At 36.3% G+C, this 20108-nt stretch overlaps 1 protein-coding gene across 1 annotated transcript in view; it reads left to right on the forward strand.

The window, feature by feature from the left end:
• LOC149808333 (large ribosomal subunit protein uL4m-like) overlaps positions 1 to 20108 on the forward strand; it is a 42859-nt gene that overhangs the window by 19960 nt on the left and 2791 nt on the right. The window contains exons 7-9 of the mRNA XM_089975890.1: positions 5585 to 5635; positions 13412 to 13470; positions 17069 to 17142. Of these exons, the coding sequence (XP_089832016.1) occupies positions 5585 to 5635; positions 13412 to 13470; positions 17069 to 17142 (184 nt within the window). The remainder of the gene's footprint in view (positions 1 to 5584; positions 5636 to 13411; positions 13471 to 17068; positions 17143 to 20108) is intronic.

Here is a 20108-nt window from a genome sequence, read left to right on the forward strand (position 1 = left end):
GAATGAGAATACTTTATGTAAATGTTTTTATAGAAAATTGGTATTTGAATATTTACTTGCAAGTTTGACAGCATTTCTCAAGAGAAACAAGCAAGGTAAAATATAACTATGCAACTTTACATTGTTTCCAAGGAATAACTTCAAACTGCTAAATCACATGGAAAACTCTAATTTGCAAGGTAATCATAATGTTAAAATTATGAATAGTCACATTGCTCACAACATTGCCATTTCTGTTATTGTCATTTGGGCAACCTTGTAAAGATAATGTTTAAAGAGTAATACAGCAAGTCTTTGAAGAACATGGTATAGAATATGAGTGACATCAAAATGTCTACATGGCATAGAATATGAAAATGTCTTCATGGTATGGAATATGAGTCATATCAAAATGTCTACATGGTATGGAATATGGGTCATATCAAAATGTCTACATGGTGTGGAGTTTGAGCCATATGAAAATGTCTTTATGGTATGGAGTATGAGTCATATCAAAGTGTCTACATGGTATGGAATATGAGTCATATCAAAATGTCTACATGGTCTAGAATATGAGTTATATCAAAGTCAACATGGTATGGAGTACAAGTCATATCAAAATGTCTACATGGTATAGAGTATGAGTCATATCAGATTGTCTACATAGTATAGAATGAGTCATATCAAAATGTCTACATGGTGTGGAGTATGAGTCATATCAAAATGTTACATAGTATAGAATATGAGTCACATCAAAATGTCTACATGGTCTAGAATATGAGTCATCAAAATATCCACATGATATGGAATATGGGTAATATCAAAATGTCTACATGGTGTGGAGTTTGAGTCATATCAAAATGTCTACATGGTGTGGAAAATGAGTCATATCAAAATGTCTACATGGTGTGGAATATGAGTTATCAAAATGTCTACATGGTATAGAATATGAGTCACATCAAAATGTCTAGATGGTATGGAATATGAGTCATATCAAAATATCTACATGGTATGGAATATGAGTCATATCAAAGTCAACATGGTACAGAATAGGAGTTATATGAAACTTGACATGGTATAGAATAGGAGTCCTATCAAAGTCAACATGGTAAAGAATAGGAGTCATATCAAAGTAAAAACACATGGTATAGAATAGTCTTATGTTATGTGTTTAAGCTCAAAAAAAACAGTAACACAAGAAAGAGTGAAAACAACAAGCTTTGAAAAATATAACAAATAATTTATTTCCCTGGAAAAATACTGTAAAAATGAAGAAATATGAGAACTTACGGTTTCCAGAATCAAATCCAAAAATAATACAAGAATAACCCAGGAATGAAGTTTTTGCAGTCCTAACATTGAAATGTTCTAATGATTTCAAGTTTGTCCCGACGAAGAATCCAAGATAGAATGAGTTGACATATGCTGTAACCTGCACTGTGTTGCTGTCTACAGTTCCTTGTAAAAACACAAAAATTTATCCTCCGGTCTTGGAAATCCAAACAGAATTTTCAATAAATATCCTTGTTCAAGAATTCTGTATGAACACAATAATATTTCCAGAGAAACTAGTTAATCTTTTAGAGTCCAAATAATTTGGAGAAAAATTAAGTAATAACTCAAAAACTCGAAAGTTCATTTCTGGTCACAACAGAAGAAAAAAAACTTCACATCAAGTGATTAAAATCCTTGGACTCTGAGATCTCTCTCTAAACATAACTATTAATGCTAAGTATTTTGCAATTTCGAAAATGCCTAATTGCAAAATATATTGCAAAATAGAGGATGACGTGATCATGTTTACATATAAAAGTCACATAGCTCCTGTATGTCCTTGATAAGAACCAGTCATTTTACTCCTAGAAAAAAGTTGTTTACTTTACCTTCAGTCAAGGCCAGGAACTAAGCCAAACATAGAAAAAAGTGTTTCTATTATTAGGTATCTAAGGAAAACTTCGGTCAAACTGAATTTTCTGGAATATATCAAATTCCTAGTAAACAAAATTACATTATATTGACATGTAAAGAAAATAAAAAGACTCCAAAACCCACAAACAATCAAATCAAATCAAACACAACTTAAATAAAATATAAATTAAATCTGATGTATGTAACAATAGGAGTTATATCAAAGTCAACATGGTACATGTATAGAGTAGGAGTCATATCAAAGTCAACATGGTATAGAATAGGAGTCATATCAAAGTCAAAAATCAGTGTATAAAATATGAGTCATATAAAAGTCAACATGGTATCAAATATGAGTCATATCAAAGCCAACATGGTATAGAATAGGAGTCATATTAAGTTCAACATGGTATAGAAGTGGGGTCATATCAAAGTTGACATGGGTCATATCAAAGTTAAAATATAAAGTATAATAGGGGTTATATCAAAGGCAACAAAGACTTGACATATCAATTGATTTTGGGAATCAATGTATCTCAAGTTTATTAAATTAAATTGGCCACATGTCATTATGACTTTGATTGTAAACCAATTCTGACAGAAATTTTTGAGAGAATCACACACACCGCCCCTATTTTTCACTTTTTGATACGATTATTATATGGGAACACTTTGGTGGTTTTATTTTCCAATTGCAATATTATTTTCCATAGTTTCATCATTTCATTTGAACAAACAATGATGGCAAAATGTATGAATGTAAGCTAATGAGGACATGCATGATATGTGTCTCTCTTGCATAAAGTGATTTTTTAAAACTTCTGCCTTCAGTTTATATGCAATGCAGTCGGAAGGCATTTGGTCTACACTTTTGTGATAAAGCTGGAAGAGTGAATAGAGATGGGTGAAGTCTTGGTTGATGGAAGACAGCATCTTCCATTTTGACCTGATTATATCATTGATTGCCAGGGTAGTTGGAGGTGCTATAATCACCCTATTCCCACCCCTGTTCAAAATAATACATATGATGCCTACTTCAGCTGTTATGTTTGGCCAACTCACAATGTAGAAACTCGTGGTTGCAGAGATGCCTATCCCACATCCCTCCCAGATGGTTCTGGAGTCACAAATGTGAAGACTGGTGCATGAAGCAATGGCAGTCGCTGGCCACAGAAAATGTATGCCTCTGTGCCTTTTGCAAACTTCCAGTATTAGCTTGGTGTTAATGGGAGTGTGTCTGCCCTCATTTCATCAGCAAAGAGGGCATAAGCCTCCCTGCATGCCTGAGCTTGGCATTCAGGCTTTCAAGTCTAGGCACATGTACATTTTGGACACTGATAATCCATACACCACTGCTCCAGCTGGCTGTGACCTGACACTTATGCCACATACCATTTAGCCATTCTGGGTATAGAAAGTAGTATGGGGATCTACTGAATCAGACAAGAGTCATCGTATTGCATGCACTTGGATAGGTAGAGTTCTGTGTTTCCTGTCTTTGAAAGAATATTGCAGTGGTTTACTTGGAATTCTGCTGTCTTATAAGGTTGATCAGAATGTTTTCTGTGCCACCTCCAAGTCATTGTGGCATATGGTGGCAAATTTTTTATGCTCTCTATGGCATTCATAGTGATTTTTTGCTTTGCTTAAACATCAGACGAGGATTATGCATGGGAGTAAATGGCCTGTGTTTATGAAGAAAATTAACAGGGCTGCACACCATTTTAATGCTGTTTATGCCATAACAGTGTCAGCAAATGTGGATCATAAGACAAGATGCCTGTCTCTGTTCATCACTGAAGCTCCATCATTCATTAGCTCCCCTTTCTATGTCCTTTGGTATTCCACTGCTGTTCGGTGGTAGCATTGAGGATGCACAGGAACAGGTAGTACAAGATCTCTCTCCAGCTTGATTTGCTGCCAATACCAGCATTCTGGACAAATCAGTCTCAGACACATGAAGAGCTATCAAGGAGGCCAAACACTTCCCAACTGCAACAGTTGTAACCTTGTTTTCATTTCAGGTGGAAGCTTTCCATTCCTGAGACAGTTCAATAAAGGTGATAGGAAGCATGATTTCTTCCTCCCCAACCCTCCCATCAATTATCATTGACTTGCCACCCCAGCTTCCTGCCAACAACCAGCCTGTAGGTACCAGACTGCTTCATTTTCAGCAGTCTTGGTTCAGTCTTTGTGCACAAAATTAATGGGTGGACCATGTAGTTTAGGAGAGGCTTCAAATTATGTTTATCCATGTCATCTGGTCTAGAGAAGTTGAAAAGATTGCATAAGAAGATCTGGTCATTGCTCAATAAACTTGTGGTGGAAAGAGTTCACAGGGTTCTATTCCAGGATTCTTTTAGTGTCCAAAGTTAACTGAAGAGTCAGGCTTGTCCTAGATCTCAGCTTTCTCACTAAAAACATAGCCACACCAAGGTTCAAAATAGAAACAGCATTGTCAGTCAGGTATTCTGTAGAGAGGGACAACTTTATAATTAACATAGATCTAGCCATTGCATATTTCTGTGTCCCCCTCTACCTGACTGTATGCAAGTTTCTACATTTTGCTTCTAAGAAACAGTATACCAGTTTGATGCTTTCTGGCCATAACTCTCTTCAGATTGACCACATCATCAGCAACTGCAGCATACTTTCAAAACAGTGATAATTTCATCTTTGGTGAAGGACAGGAACATTTCTTTCTTTATGTCACTTGGGGTTTCTAGTGAACTGGAGGAGTAATATCTCAACCCATTCCAACATTTTTACCCACTTTGGTATGGAGCTTTTGACCCATTTTGTCCTCATTTGCACCCTTACAGTGAGTGGCAAGTTGGGGGCAGTGGACTTATATTCTGGAACTGAAAGCATTTTTAATAACATTTCATTTCTGGAAGGATCAACTCTATATGAAGGTAATTCTAATCAATGTGGGGCAACTCAATTATATATACTCATACCTGGCGAATTATGGACTTTTAAGAGTCTAGTAAAAGTTATAAGAATGGCTTTTTCATGGATGAGAGAGTAAACTTCTGCTATAGTTCAGTTTAAAACCTCAATCTGTGATTTGTTTACTTATAACCTCATCAAATGAACTAAGTTACCATTTTTTCTGTTCTGTTGTTGATGGCATCAGCAATTCAATAACTTACTGTAGAAGTCCAGTTTGAAGAAAAAAGCTTATATAATTTAATTTCAAACAACTGTATGATATGGAAAAAGTTCTTTTTATGCAAATAGCACAGAAGCAGAGCTTCTTTCTAACTGATCTTTTAATGTGGTGGTTTAAAATCATGTAGATGCGCTTTCTGTTTTGACTCAACTTACCATTAACTCTCTTTTATCATAATTTTTATTTACTTTTGTCACAGTCTATAATTCTCCATTAGATGAAATTATAGCTGTTTGTGCCATGCATTTTTTGTTGTTGACGGATATACTGTTACCAGTGTTTGTCCATTGCTGATCCATCACATCATAGTTATCATTTCTGCTCAATAGCTTTTGAAAAAACATGAATTTAAATCCAGTTAGGTATAGGGCTTAATAGAGAAGAAACAGATAAAGTTTGATTTTCATATTTTTCTCATTACCGATTTAATTTTCATTAGCAATAATGCAGACATTCCATTTCAGTTTACAGGTAGTTTAACATTCAGTTCTATTTAATGTAAGCCATTTTATACTCTTTCAGAATGATTTGCACATTGTGAATTCTCTTGATATTCCATCTGATGATCCCAAGGTAGGTATATACAAGATTGTAACTTATAAAACAGTCAATATACATACATCAAATTCCTCTGCCTTAAGGTGTTGGCCATTTAATTTGCAGAGTGGGGGTGGGACCATCATATTTTTGGAGCTGAAATATTTTATTTCATTTTATCACAAGATAATTCATATTTGCTCCAGATAATATCATAGATATAAAATGGTGTTATTTTCCTATAAATTAGAGACAAATATTTTTCCGACTATTGACAAACAGAAATTAAACATAAAAGTGTCAGGCCCCTTCCCCAGAACATCAAATTGTTGGTCCCTCATATAACTGGTATACCATGGCATGACCCAGCTCAGCTGGAGAACCCATTAGGCTAATTTGCACAGGTAAAATGCACTAAATTAGGTCTAGGTCCTTATATAAAATGCAAAATGTAATTATTTCTTTGAAGTTTGATTTTGCTCCACATATAAAATGCAAAATGTGATTATTTCTTTGAAGTTGGGTTTTACTCTCTCTCTCTCTCTCTCTCTCTCTCTCTCTCTCTATATATATATATATATTGCAAACTATGATTCTTTAAATAGTCAGAATCGAGTACAAGAAGTGTGGTTCCTTTTTTTAATGGCAAAATGTTGAAATGTAGCTGTGATTTAGGAAAAGATGAGCCATAACTTATTCTCAGTTGGATGTCATTTTTTAGGTCATGCACACTGACCTACCCCTTGGGACCTCAAACCACACTTTTAAGTCCCCAGACCCCCCAGTACTATCGTGGAATATGGCAGGTATGTGTCTAATTTAAAGGAAAACAGAATTTTACCAATGCTTGTGCCAGCCGCATGTATGAATAAGTTGCAACCTGTGTTAACTTTTATGAGGAGGAACTCCAATAAAAATTTCATGAGCGGTATTGAACACAGGTAATTGATTATTTAAATGAACTGGAGAACAGTGATGTACATTAATATCAGGTCTAGGTAAACATTTACCCATAAGCCAATGCACACAAAGTGACTTCTCTGCAAACCTGATTTAAATGGGCTTTGATTAATCTGCTAATTGTTTAGGAGCTAGGTGATAGGTGCAGAAATGTATTTATAAATGGAAATAATATGTAATTTAGGAGATAGTCTTTACATTTGTTCATGAATCTAAGTGCTTATGATATATTGTATTCTAATTAAATTGTTTTCTATCAGTTTCAGTTCCTCATCACTCATGTACTTATCCTAACATATATTTCACATTCTCAGCACTATAGACAAACATCATATTAAAACAAAGGAGACAGGTGATGCCTTTCCTTTGCATATGATGGGAGTAGGGAAGAGGTGAACGTTATCCTGTTGATATTTTGTTGTGACTTCAAATTTGAGGCCTGATTCACTGATGAAATCAATGAAAATTGGAACCCCACACATTTTTTGTGTTTCACAGAATACTCTATACTAGTTCTAGGCACTACCCTTTGGCCTGATCATTAGCCATGTGTATTCACAAGCATTGTGGACAGTGTTGTGTCACATTGCCATACCTGCTTCACATCCATGACTTCTAACTAGTTGGACAGCATGTTGCAAAAACACCAAGTGAGTAACACTGGATCTAGACATGAAATCTGCCATAATGGATTCTTTGCGTACAGGGCATTACTTCCTCAAGTACAGTGGAACCCCGCTATAACGCGATGATCGGGGTCCATAAAATCGGATTGTGTTAAAAGCGGGGTTGCGCTAATGCGGGGTTTTACAATATTTAACTTTTTTCCGAGAACATATACGTGTATACATGTGCAATGATCAAAAGTCGGCTTATCATTAGATGAATATTAACTGGAATGCATTAATTAAGATATATTCAAAATAATCAATGACTAATATATTTATAGGTTATTACTGTGCATTAAAAACATTTACTAATTTTTATTTGTTTGAACGATAATACAGATTGACCGATAATACCAGACTATCGCTATATCATGAAAAGTGTATCAACACCGCATGCTACCGTGCCGTCGTGGCATGCAGTTCATCCATAATGGATGTAATTTCATTGAAAATCGTACAAATTTAAAATATTCAATAATTTTGTAATAGTCTGAATTCGTCGTGTAAAATATAGGATGAACAAAATATTGAAACCATTTACTTGCCGTCTGATATCGTACGGTCATTGCATGCAGCTATTCCCGGGTCTACATACGGTGTCTGTACAAATTTCATACCGCTAAAATTTTATCATATGCGACAACTGCAAGAATAATTAACAATCAACGCATGATTTCAGCGTGCAAATAACTTTTATTTCAGATTTTGTGAACATCAAAAGAAACATGTGAAAACTGCTAAATTAATCGTTGCGCAAAGTGCAAAGTCAGTGTGGTTCCAAATTTAAATTTCATCATTTCTTGAAAAATATATCCAATGACGTTTGCTTCTTTGCCGCGAACTGTTGGGTTCTAGCAAAGTCAAGAATGTTTCTTAATTGAAGGACTTTGACGCTGTCAACATCTTGTGTTTCCAGCCACCTTAAACTTGCTTCTAAATGTACTACTGCTTCAGACACTTTTGGTGGGGGAGTTGGGGTGCCATTGTCATCGTTATCATTATCGTCACTGGTTTCAGGTTCTGATTGTGCAGCTTCATTCTTCCTGCTGACATTTGTAACAATTTCGTCATCTGATATGTGTTCGTATATAGGGCAGATGTCATCTACTGAATACCAGTTAAGGATATCATGATGACTGTGCTCGTATTTTTTGAGTGCTTCTTCTGCTAAACGTACGTCGTCTTCAGTGAATCCTGTAAATTCAAGCTCATCGTCACTATCATTTTGTGTCGAGGGCGTAAAAGCTGGCCCAAGACCCTTTATCCAGCATCGTTCAATGCAGCGTGCAGTGATAGCATCCCAGGCTTTACCTCCAAGGTGACATACTTCTTTTAAGTTGAGTAATGCCAATGATGTGTCGACGGATGCGTTATTATCTGCTACCATTCCCTTTATCATTTCACGGCGATAATTTTGTTTAAATACGGAAATTATGCCTTGGTCAAGTGGCTGGATTTCTGACGTGTTTTTCAGGAGGTACGAAACTTTGATCTTGCCATCACTGCTGACAAGACTTTCCGCTGGGGGGTGGGCAGGGCAATTATTCAGCAGTAGGAGAGCTTTTTCCTCCAGCTTGAGTTTTCGTAAATGAGCCCGAACATCTGGAACGAATGTTTTGTGAAACCAGTCGTCAAATATGGAGCTATTCATCCAAGCATTCTTGCTGTTAGTGTACTGAAATGGAAGTGCCTTCATATTTACATGATGAAAACATCTGGGATCTTTCGATTTTCCAATCATCAGAGGTCTGACTTTGTGGCTGCCAGACTTGTTAACACAAAATAAGAGAGTCACTCTGTCCTTCCTCTTCTTGAAACCTTCTCGTTTGTGACTGTCAGTCTTGGTTGCAAGGGTGTGATCGGGTAACATTTTATAACATAAACCAGTCTCATCGCAGTTGTAAACTTGGTCGGCTGTGTAGCAACCGTCCTCCAGCAACTTTTTAAGCCCAATCGGGTAGGAATTGGCAGCCTCTTTGTCAGCGGAGCGGATTTCCCCAGACACAAGAACTTGGCTGATAGCGTGCCTTTTCTTGAATCTGCCTAGCCAGCCATTACTCGCCTTAAATTTGGAATCATCTCCATTGATACGGCAATCAAATTTCTCTGCTTGGGCTTTCAGAATTGGGCCAGAAATTGGAACACCTTCTGAGCGAGCTTGTACAAACCATTGGTACAAAGCTGAATCTAGGACATTGTCATTAGCTAACTTAACCCTTTTACGCTGTAAACCAGTTTCCTCTTCAAGAATGTTGGGTAGACTACGGAGCTTTCCTTCATCTGTTTTCCACCCTCGCAAAGTGGACTCGCTGATTCCTAGATCTCTGGCAAGCTGAGCTTGTTGTTTGCCCTCCTTTAGTTGATCTAGGGCATACAGTTTCTCTTTAGCAGAAAACGACTTGCGTTTTTGAACTTGCTTTTCCATAACAGTAAAATATTTTTTTATATAAGCAAACAACGTACACAGATAAAGCTCGATAACTAAGTAATGAAGGCCTGCAATGGTTACGAATCACTTTTTATATAAAACAAAATTAAGCTGAACGGATGTACCATTTCATACCCTTTTAATTTACAGATAATAAAGTGGATATTATTTACTTTCAACTGTTTGTTGTTTGATCACACCGCCAAGCACAGCATACATGTTGGCGGCTTTCGTCCTTTGATGTTTATTAAATTGTGCGACTCTTGTATCAACCAGAGCTTTGTCTGCTGCTTGGCTGTGATTGCAGTTAAATAAGAAGCCCATGTCGGCTATTGTTTGAGCAACGACTGTATACAGAATTCATGGAAGACAATCACAAAGATGATTTACTGGCTTTACTCATGGATCCGTAATAAGTAACACTTCCGATAATGTTTACTTCGGCTTAACAATTCAAAAACCTAATGAAACCAGTTTTCTGTTCTAGAGTAGAATACGGAGCTTCACCACAACCTGTTCAAATTGATAAATTTCAGAAGCCAAGCGTTGTACACACTATTTCTCGTACGTTATATATATCGTATTATTTTAGAATTCATACATGATCACTTCTCCAAAATTACTTAAAGAACCTGGATAAATTGTTAAGTTCCGATCGTTTATTATTAAAAGTCATACGCGAATTCTTCCACCAAATTATAATAAACGTTTTACACACTATTTCTCATACGTTAAACAAATATTTTCATGGACCGATAAAAATACACGTAAATGAATTTCAAATTTCAGGAACCATGCCACGATCATATTATTTTAAAAGTCACAACTAATCTCATGCCCAAAATGAAATTAATTTCTTGTTTTGTTTTTTTTTTTACTTTTCTCCAAATTTTTTTCTCCATGTGTGAATGAATATACGAAATTTCGGGAGCCATGCTACGACCGCGTTATATCCGAATTCGCTTTATGGCGGGGCGCGTTATAGCGGGGTTCCACTGTACATGCATTGAGTATCATCTTGATGGTGACTTCCATGACTTTCATCTCAGCCCAAACATTTTTTATCCTCCTAGGCTTTCTCAGTGTGGCAGCAGACCTCATTTCCAAGATTGCTTCAAATAATCTTTCTTTCACTGCCCACTGGATCAATCAGTTAAAGTTTTTGATGGCAAGAAGTCTCATCTTAGAAAAAAGGAGGACGTCAACTGGCTTATGGCAGGTGTGCCACTGCAGGACCAGTTTCAAGAAATAACCATCTGCACAGATGTTAGCTCATAAGCAGGACATAAGTTATTGCATATGAACCTTCTGAAGGCTATCTCAAATGTTTACACTCAGAAGCCCTTTTTATGGCAGCTACATCAAGAGGCTTGGGGGAACCAAGTTCCCCGACCTCGGCCTCTTGGCTTGGGATTGTCTCAAGTTGTGTCCTTATCAATAAATCCACCTTCAAGTCTGACACATTTAAATCGTTATACTAGCGGACTCATTTTCCAAGAATATCAGCTGTATGTGTGCCCACTGGCATCAACCTCGGGTACACTTTCATGTAACAAGATGGAATGCCAACCTTTGTCTTTCCCATACAGGTCAAGAAGTCTGTGGCATTGATGCCCTTTCCCTGGAATAGTCTAATGGCATGTGCCTTCCCACCAATACCTCTGATCTCCAGAAATTGCTAGAATCAGGGTGTCAAGTGAATCTCATAACATCCTTGAAATGGAGAAAGTCTTGGATCAGTGTCTTGTGAATCAAATGGCAGAGATTTCACAAAAAAAAATTGCCCATACCATGCATGCTTAAACAGTAATTAATGCAGGTTTTCTATCCAAATCAATAGTTGCTACACATATAGCTCATATTAAGAAGGAAACTCTTCACAGAGTATATGGTTTACAGAATCACTCTCAGATATAAAACCTTTCTAGTCCTTCTGGCTATGGTTGCCAGAATAAGCAAAGTCCATGCTCTTTCTGTCAACCCAAACTATCCAAATCGGTATCTCTCAAAGATTTAATTGAGATGGCTTGGTTTCTCTCATAACAGACCCTGCTTTCATTGCTAAGAAAAAACTTCAAGGCTGTCATTCTCGCATCTTAAAAACAAGTTTCTTCCTTGGGATCCAAAGTGCACCGAGAAATCAGAAGAGATAAATGTCCTTTCCTACCACTTAAAACAAGGTAGCGATGACATTATTGCTCAGATATTGTTGTCATGGTTACATATGGTTATCCATTCAGCATAAAAGGAACTAACTCGAGATGACATGCATTTCTTATCAGTTTTGGCTCATATGGTCAGGGTTGTAGAATTCAAATGGAATTACTCCCTTACCACATATAATACAAGCAATAGGTTGGAGGTTAGAGTTGATCTGTCTTAGTTTCTACCTTGGAGACCATGGAGACCAAATAACTCAACCTAGTGGGTCCAACAGCAGCAGCGCAACAAGCAGCTCTCCCAGATTCATCATAAGCTTCATAAGAATGTGGATCTTTCAACTTCAGGATTTACAGAAAAATTTGTCACTATCAAATGACCAGCATGTAACTATATAACAAGGGCTAACCCTAGTCCATAGGTTATCCATCAGAAGCTGCTAAATGTATGTTAGGGGGCTGGAGTTTGGGCCATTTCTAAGATAAGGAGATGTCCCTCCTCTTACCTGCTATCTTAACATACATGTAACATGATGAAGTTAAATATTTTTACAAACAAATTTTTTTAAGGTAAATTACTTCTTCAGTAAAACTGGACCCTGGGTGACTGAGTGGTCCAAGGTGCTCACCTTTACAGATCACTGACACCTCACCTCAGTCCACGTGGGTTTGAGTCTCAATTTTGGCCAACATAGGTACATGAGAATGCTTGCCAGTAGCTTCCCATGGGTTGGTGGTTCTTCCTGGGTGCTTCCTCCACCAGCTATAATGGCTGTTGTGTACAGTCATGTGTTGATAAATGGCTGTAAACACACAAAACCACAAAGAATTCATCAGTAAAGCATACAAAATTGGAATACAGGCACAACTTCCCATGCCCTCCATGCAGTTACCTTCCCATATATCATTTTGCATCCATTCCAGTCAAAACTGACAACTAGAGGGTATATGATGCCAATTCCTGTATTCATGGGAAGACTACTACAACTTCCTTTCTTGGCAAGCAGACAGTTTAGCATTGTTGTTGCTAACCAAGCCAAAGACATTTTAACATTGCTTTTAGACTTGGGTAGAGTACTGTGGCTGGATTTTTGAGGTAGTGGCTGTACTTCTAACATTATGATAGGATAAGTACTTTTGAAGAAACATATTTTACCTTTTAAAATAAATTGGTTTTCAGAGGTTACACTGGACTTTTTTTGTCTCACTTATTCTAAAGAGCCTAACTAGAAATCGTATTTAACATATTAACATTTAAAAATAAAAGATAATGAACTGCTGTAGAAAAAGCAGAGACCTGGCTCCTCTGTTAAGAGAATATTAATTTTGCTTTATTTCACAAAAATATTATATCAAAACAGTCCAGTGATGCTAATCAGACATTAAAAATGGCCACACTTGCAATGAAATATTTTACAAAAATATCAAAATTTGTTCTCCATCAATTTCTCTCCTTTCTTTACATCTATAGTACACATTCCACTTGTGGTAAATGTATAATAAATATATAATATGTTGAAATATGAGTATTGATCCAGAGTGAATCTCATAAAAAGTATTCCTTGTTATTGAATTGTTGTTCTTATTATTTCTGCAGTACATAGAAGATTTAATTGACACAAGATTCTGGGGATTTTCTGCACTCTTTGTTGATGAGTAAGTTGTAATTAGTCATTTTCTTCATATTTATTACTTTGGATTTTTTTCTCCATTTACTTGTACCTAGGGTAAGGGCACTTTTTGGAGGATTCAATCTAATCCTTTTTCCAGTAGTTTCCACCACCACCCTCCATTAGATTTGAAATAATAGTACTTTTATAAAAGACATTAAGTTGATGTGTTTTTCTTCCACACATTTATTTCTACAACTGTTTTGTTTTGTTTAATTTAGATGTATTAACACTGATTTTAGGGACAGCAGTCTAATGTAATAATTTGTAGGAAACAATAGAAAATGTTATGGAAAGAAAAAGTGCTGTAACATTGCAAGTAAAAATTCCATATTTGCATATAATTAACATTATTTGGGTTTCCAAGATATACATTATTTGTAGAAAAATTGTAGCTTTGAAAAACAGATTGTTAATTTAAATTAAAGTCTTCTCTCCTTTGGGATTTATCCATGAAAAGTTCATAGATGTTTTTTTTTTTTATGTAAATATTTTCTCCGTAAAGCTACTTTTAAACTTATCTCAAATAATCATCAGTATTTTCATGTAAAAAACACGACAAATTCACTAAATACCACATTTAATAGCTTATATGTCAACTCCAGCTACAGACAGTACCGATCTTTGGCACTATGGGATTTATCCATTAAAAGTTCATAGATGTTTCTGTTTTTATATAAAATTTTGCTCCTCAAAGCTACTTTTAACCTTATCTCAAATAATCTTCAGTATTTTCATGTAAAAAACACTACAGATTCACTAAATACCAAATAGCTTATATGTCAACTCCAACTACAAACAGTACCAATCTAGAACTTCCATTACTTAATGCACTGGCAGATCTAGGTCTATACAGTTGGTTAGAAACAACCAATAGGGCAGTAAAACAAACAACATAAACCCTGGTCAACCAGCATTTTATGCAGCAACAGATTGAATTATAAGCAAGTATATACAGTATTGTATCAAGACCCAAGTCATGCAGAGCACATGAAATTAAACTTATGAATATTTTTTTGATTATTGTTTTACTCTGTTACATATACTTATGTTTATTTTTATTTCTTTTTAAAAAATTTATTCATATATTGCATTTGTTATAATTTTTAAAGGTTTATAATACTTATCTGATTAATAAAGTTGACTATTAGTTGCGTGCAATATGATGCCAACCTGATCATCAGGGATACTCCCCAATACAAGCTGTAAAATTTGACCAAGAATGTGGGAATAACTAAAAGCTAATCAAGAGATTGCTTCAGTAGCTTAGTGGTTAAGGCATCCACCTTGAATGCAGGAGGTAGTTGGTTCGAACCTTGGCCAAGTCATACCAAAGACTTATTAGAATGGTAATACCAAAAGACTTATAAAAATGATACTTAAGACTGCATTGCTAGGTGCACTGCATTACGATGTAAGTGTTAGGACTGGTCAGCCTGGTGTCAGGATAATAAGACTGGGTGGGACATCATGCGACATGTTTAAGGCATGATGCCCCACTGCTAGACATCACTATAAACTGCCACACTGCAGACATCTTAGAAATATGACCGAAAAATTGTTAAAGCTACATTAAAAATTCAAAACACACACACACACACAAGTTAATCAAGAATTTCTGTATTTATTGTATGGCCGAGTGGTCTAAAGCGCTCTCCGTTATGGATCACTGCCATCTCACCTCTGTCTGCGTGGGTTTTCGAGTCTCGGATTCGGCTAATTTGGGTATGTGAGAAAGCTTGCCAGTCGCTTCTCGTGGGTCGGTGGTTCTTTCCGGGGTTTTCCCGGGTTCTTCCTCCACCATTAATACTGGCCGCCATGTATAGCCTATCGTGTGCTGAAAAATGGCGTTAAACCCTACAACAACAACAACAACAACATTTATTGTATGTAGTTTGAGAAATCTACTATGCAAAAACCAATCAACCTGAAGGTTGTTCTAAAAGTATAACATGCATGCTGTTTTTGAAAATTTCATTTACTTTTAGAAGCAAGAATTAATAGATTTTAAACATTGAATTGCATTACCCAAGTCAGCACATCAGCACAAAAGATTATATCTACAGCACTTTAACAAGATTTGAAGTCACACTGTATGAACAGTACAGTCAGACATGAACAGGACTAAAAAGAAAAGGGAAAGACACAAGGTTGTTATTCAGCTCTTTTGATTTTAATACCATATATACCTATGTATAGATACATAAAATGTGGGGCTCTGGTGGCTGTATGGTCTAAAGTGCTTGTCTTTACAAATCACTGATGTCTCACCTCTATCTACTTGGGTTCAAGTCTTGGCTCGGCTGACATGGGTATGTGAAAAAGCTTGCCATTAGCTTTTCATGGATTGATGACTCTCCTGGGTTTTCCCAGGTTCTTCCTCATCAAAGATACTGGCCACCATGTATAGCCTGTCATGTGCTGAAAAATGGCATTACACACACAAAGCCAAAACCAAACCATGACAACTTAATAACCAATATGCAGTTGATAAATATTTTTTTGGATTAGGTATTCAAGTATCTATTTTCCCTTTCAAAGTATTTTTGCATTTTCATTATCAGGAAAAAATAATGTTAACAGTGAATTAACAGAAATGTTATCTATTATAAACACAAGTTTATCAAGAATTTCAATTTATTTTGTATATATTGAGGGAATTCAAAAGTAAATAAAGGAAAATTCTCCTTGGAGGCCATTTTAGTTGTATCTCATGCATGCTATTTTTATATTACTTAATCAGTATTTCAGATTCATACATTTTAGAAGACTTGTAGATTTTATACATTAAATGGATAACCCAAATCTATTGGCAATGCAAACAAAGTTTTGCAGTCGTATTGTATAAACAATTGTATATGTGTAGGGAAAGAGAAAGAAGGAAAGATTCCTATATAAACTGCTCCTTTGGCCTAGTGGTTAGAGCGTCTGCCTTGGAAGCATGCCTTGGAAGCAGAAGGTTGTGGGTTCGAACCCCTGCCAAGTCACACCAAAGACTTACAAAAATGGTACTAACAGCAGCCTTACTAGGCACTCAGCATTAAGAGGTTAGTGTTAGGACTGGTTGGCCTGATGTCAGGATAATGTGACTGGGTGGGACATCATGCTACATGTCTGTGGCATGATGCCCCAGTGCTAGACATCACTTTAAACTGCCATACTGCAGACATATTTTATAAAGCTACATTAAAAATCCTTATCACACACACACACACATATTCCTATCTAATATTTAACACTTTTGGCCCCATACTCTCAAAACATTTTGAGCACAGAGCTTGGGCTGAAAACCAAATTAAATGACACTTGGGATATAAATGGGTCACTGAAATTTAGCAGTTATTGAAATGCTGAAAGTTCCATTTTCATTACAGTCAAACGTTTCCGACTTTGAAGTTGAGCTCTAGCCGAGTTGCCTAATTTTAGTAGTGAATCTGTTTGTAACACTCATCCAACTATAAACAGTGCGACTCCAGATATTATTGTGGTGACAGCAGATTTGGTTCTGTTATGTCATAGTTGAGTGCACATTATAAACAGCAAATATTGCATGGTCTAGTTTATCTCAATATTGTTTGTTGCAGCGTTGACATCATGCCAAGAAATATATCACTAGCATTGAAAGAACTTCCACAATTCAATCTTATGCCAGTTTATGGTAAGTTGACTATCAATATTGTCTTGCTTGATCATTTTACTTCATCCTCCTAATCATCACAATAGAACACCTAACCAAAGGTCATGTGAACTTTCAGTATTGCCTGCTTTTCTCATATGCCATTCAGTGTGCCTCATTTTAATCTGCACTATTTGTAATTCAGTGTCAATGAGTTTGCATGTCATTCAGTGTGTATCATGCTAATGAGTTTGCATGTCATTCAGTGTGTATCATGTTAATGAGTTCGTATGTCATTCAGTGTGTATCATGTTAATGAGGTTGCACATCATTCAGTGTGCATCATGTTAATGAGTTTGCACGTCATTCAGTTTATCATGTTAATGAGTTTGCACGTCATTCAGTGTGCATCACGTTAATGAGTTTGCATGTCATTCAGTGTGTATCATGTTAATGAGTTTGCATGTCATTCAGCGTGTATCATGTTAATGAGTTTGCACATCATTCAGTGTGCATCATGCTAATGAGTTTGCATGTCATTCAGTGTGCATCATGTTAATGAGTTTGCACATCATTCAGTGTGCATCATGTTAATGAGTTTGCATGTCATTCAGTGTGCATCATGCTAATGAGTTCGCATGTCATTCAGTGTGTATCATGTTAATGAGTTCGCATGTCATTCAGTGTGCATCATGTTAATGAGTTTGCACGTCATTCAGTGTGCATCATGTTAATGAGTTTGCATATCATTCAATGTGTATCATGTTAATGAGTTTGCACATCATTCAGTGTGCATCATGTTAATGAGTTTGCATGCATGTCATTCAGTGTGCATCATGTTAATGAGTTTGCATGTCATTCAGTGTGCATCATGTTAATGAGTTTGCATGCATGTCATTCAGTGTGCATCATGTTAATGAGTTTGCATGTCATTCAGTGTGCATGTTAAAACGTCATTCAGTGTGCATCATGTTAATGAGTTTGCATGTTATTCAGTGTGTATCATGTTAATGAGTTTTGCACGTCAGTGTGCATCATGTTAATGAGTTTGCATGTCATTCAGTGTGCATCATGTTAATGAGTTTGCACATCATTCAGTGTGCATCATGTTAATGAGTTTGCATGGATGTCATTCAGTGTGCATCATGTTAATGAGTTTGCATGTCATTCAGTGTGCATCATGTTAATGAGTTTGCATGTCATTCAGTGTGCATCATGCTAATGAGTTTGCATGTCATTCAATGTGTATCATGTTAATGAGTTTGCATGTCATTCAGTGTGCATCATGTTAATGAGTTTGCATGCATGTCATTCAGTGTGCATCATGTTAATGAGTTTGCATGGATGTCATTCAGTGTGCATCATGCTAATGAATTTGTATGTCATTCAGTGTGCATCATGTTAATGAGTTTGCATGTCATTCAGTGTGCATCATGTTAATGAGTTTGCATGTCATTCAGTGTGTATCATGTTAATGAGTTTGCATGCATGTCATTCAGTGTGCATCATGTTAATGAGTTTGCACATCATTCAGTGTGCATCATGTTAATGAGTTTGCATGCATGTCATTCAATGTGCATTATGTTAATGAGTTTGCACGTCATTCAGTGTGAATCATGTTAATGAGTTTGCATGTCATTCAGTGTGCATCATGTTAATGAGTTCGCATGCATGTCATTCAGTGTGCATCATGTTAATGAGTTTGCATGTCATTCAGTGTGCATGTTAAAACGTCATTCAGTGTGCATCATGTTAATGAGTTTGCATGTTATTCAGTGTGTATCATGTTAATGAGTTTTGCACGTCAGTGTGCATCATGTTAATGAGTTTGCATGTCATTCAGTATGCATCATGTTAATGAGTTTGCACATCATTCAGTGTGCATCATGTTAATGAGTTTGCATGGATGTCATTCAGTGTGCATCATGTTAATGAGTTTGCATGTCATTCAGTGTGCATCATGTTAATGAGTTTGCATGTCATTCAGTGTGCATCATGCTAATGAGTTTGCATGTCATTCAATGTGTATCATGTTAATGAGTTCGCATGTCATTCAGTGTGCATCATGTTAATGAGTTTGCATGCATGTCATTCAGTGTGCATCATGTTAATGAGTTTGCATGGATGTCAGTGTGCATCATGCTAATGAATTTGCATGTCATTCAGTGTGCATCATGTTAATGAGTTTGCATGTCATTCAGTGTGCATCATGTTAATGAGTTTGCATGTCATTCAGTGTGTATCATGTTAATGAGTTTGCATGCATGTCATTCAGTGTGCATCATGTTAATGAGTTTGCACATCATTCAGTGTGCATCATGTTAATGAGTTTGCATGCATGTCATTCAGTGTGCATCATGTTAATGAGTTTGCATGTCATTCAGTGTGCATCATGTTAATGAGTTTGCATGTCATTCAGTGTGTATCATGGTAATGAGTTTGCATGCATGTCATTCAGTGTGCATCATGTTAATGAGTTTGCATGTCATTCAGTGTGCATCATGTTAATGAGTTTGCATGCATGTCATTCAGTGTGCATCATGTTAATGAGTTTGCATGTCATTCAGTGTGCATGTTAAAACGTCATTCAGTGTGCATCATGTTAATGAGTTTGCATGTTATTCAGTGTGTATCATGTTAATGAGTTTTGCACGTCAGTGTGCATCATGTTAATGAGTTTGCATGTCATTCAGTGTGCATCATGTTAATGAGTTTGCACATCATTCAGTGTGCATCATGTTAATGAGTTTGCATGGATGTCATTCAGTGTGCATCATGTTAATGAGTTTGCATGTCATTCAGTGTGCATCATGTTAATGAGTTTGCATGTCATTCAGTGTGCATCATGCTAATGAGTTTGCATGTCATTCAATGTGTATCATGTTAATGAGTTCGCATGTCATTCAGTGTGCATCATGTTAATGAGTTTGCATGCATGTCATTCAGTGTGCATCATGTTAATGAGTTTGCATGGATGTCATTCAGTGTGCATCATGCTAATGAATTTG

This window comes from Sinohyriopsis cumingii, chromosome 1 (assembly GCF_028554795.1).
Source record: "Sinohyriopsis cumingii isolate HCF-2022 chromosome 1, ASM2855479v2, whole genome shotgun sequence".
In the NCBI taxonomy this organism is placed as follows: domain Eukaryota; kingdom Metazoa; phylum Mollusca; class Bivalvia; order Unionida; family Unionidae; genus Sinohyriopsis; species Sinohyriopsis cumingii.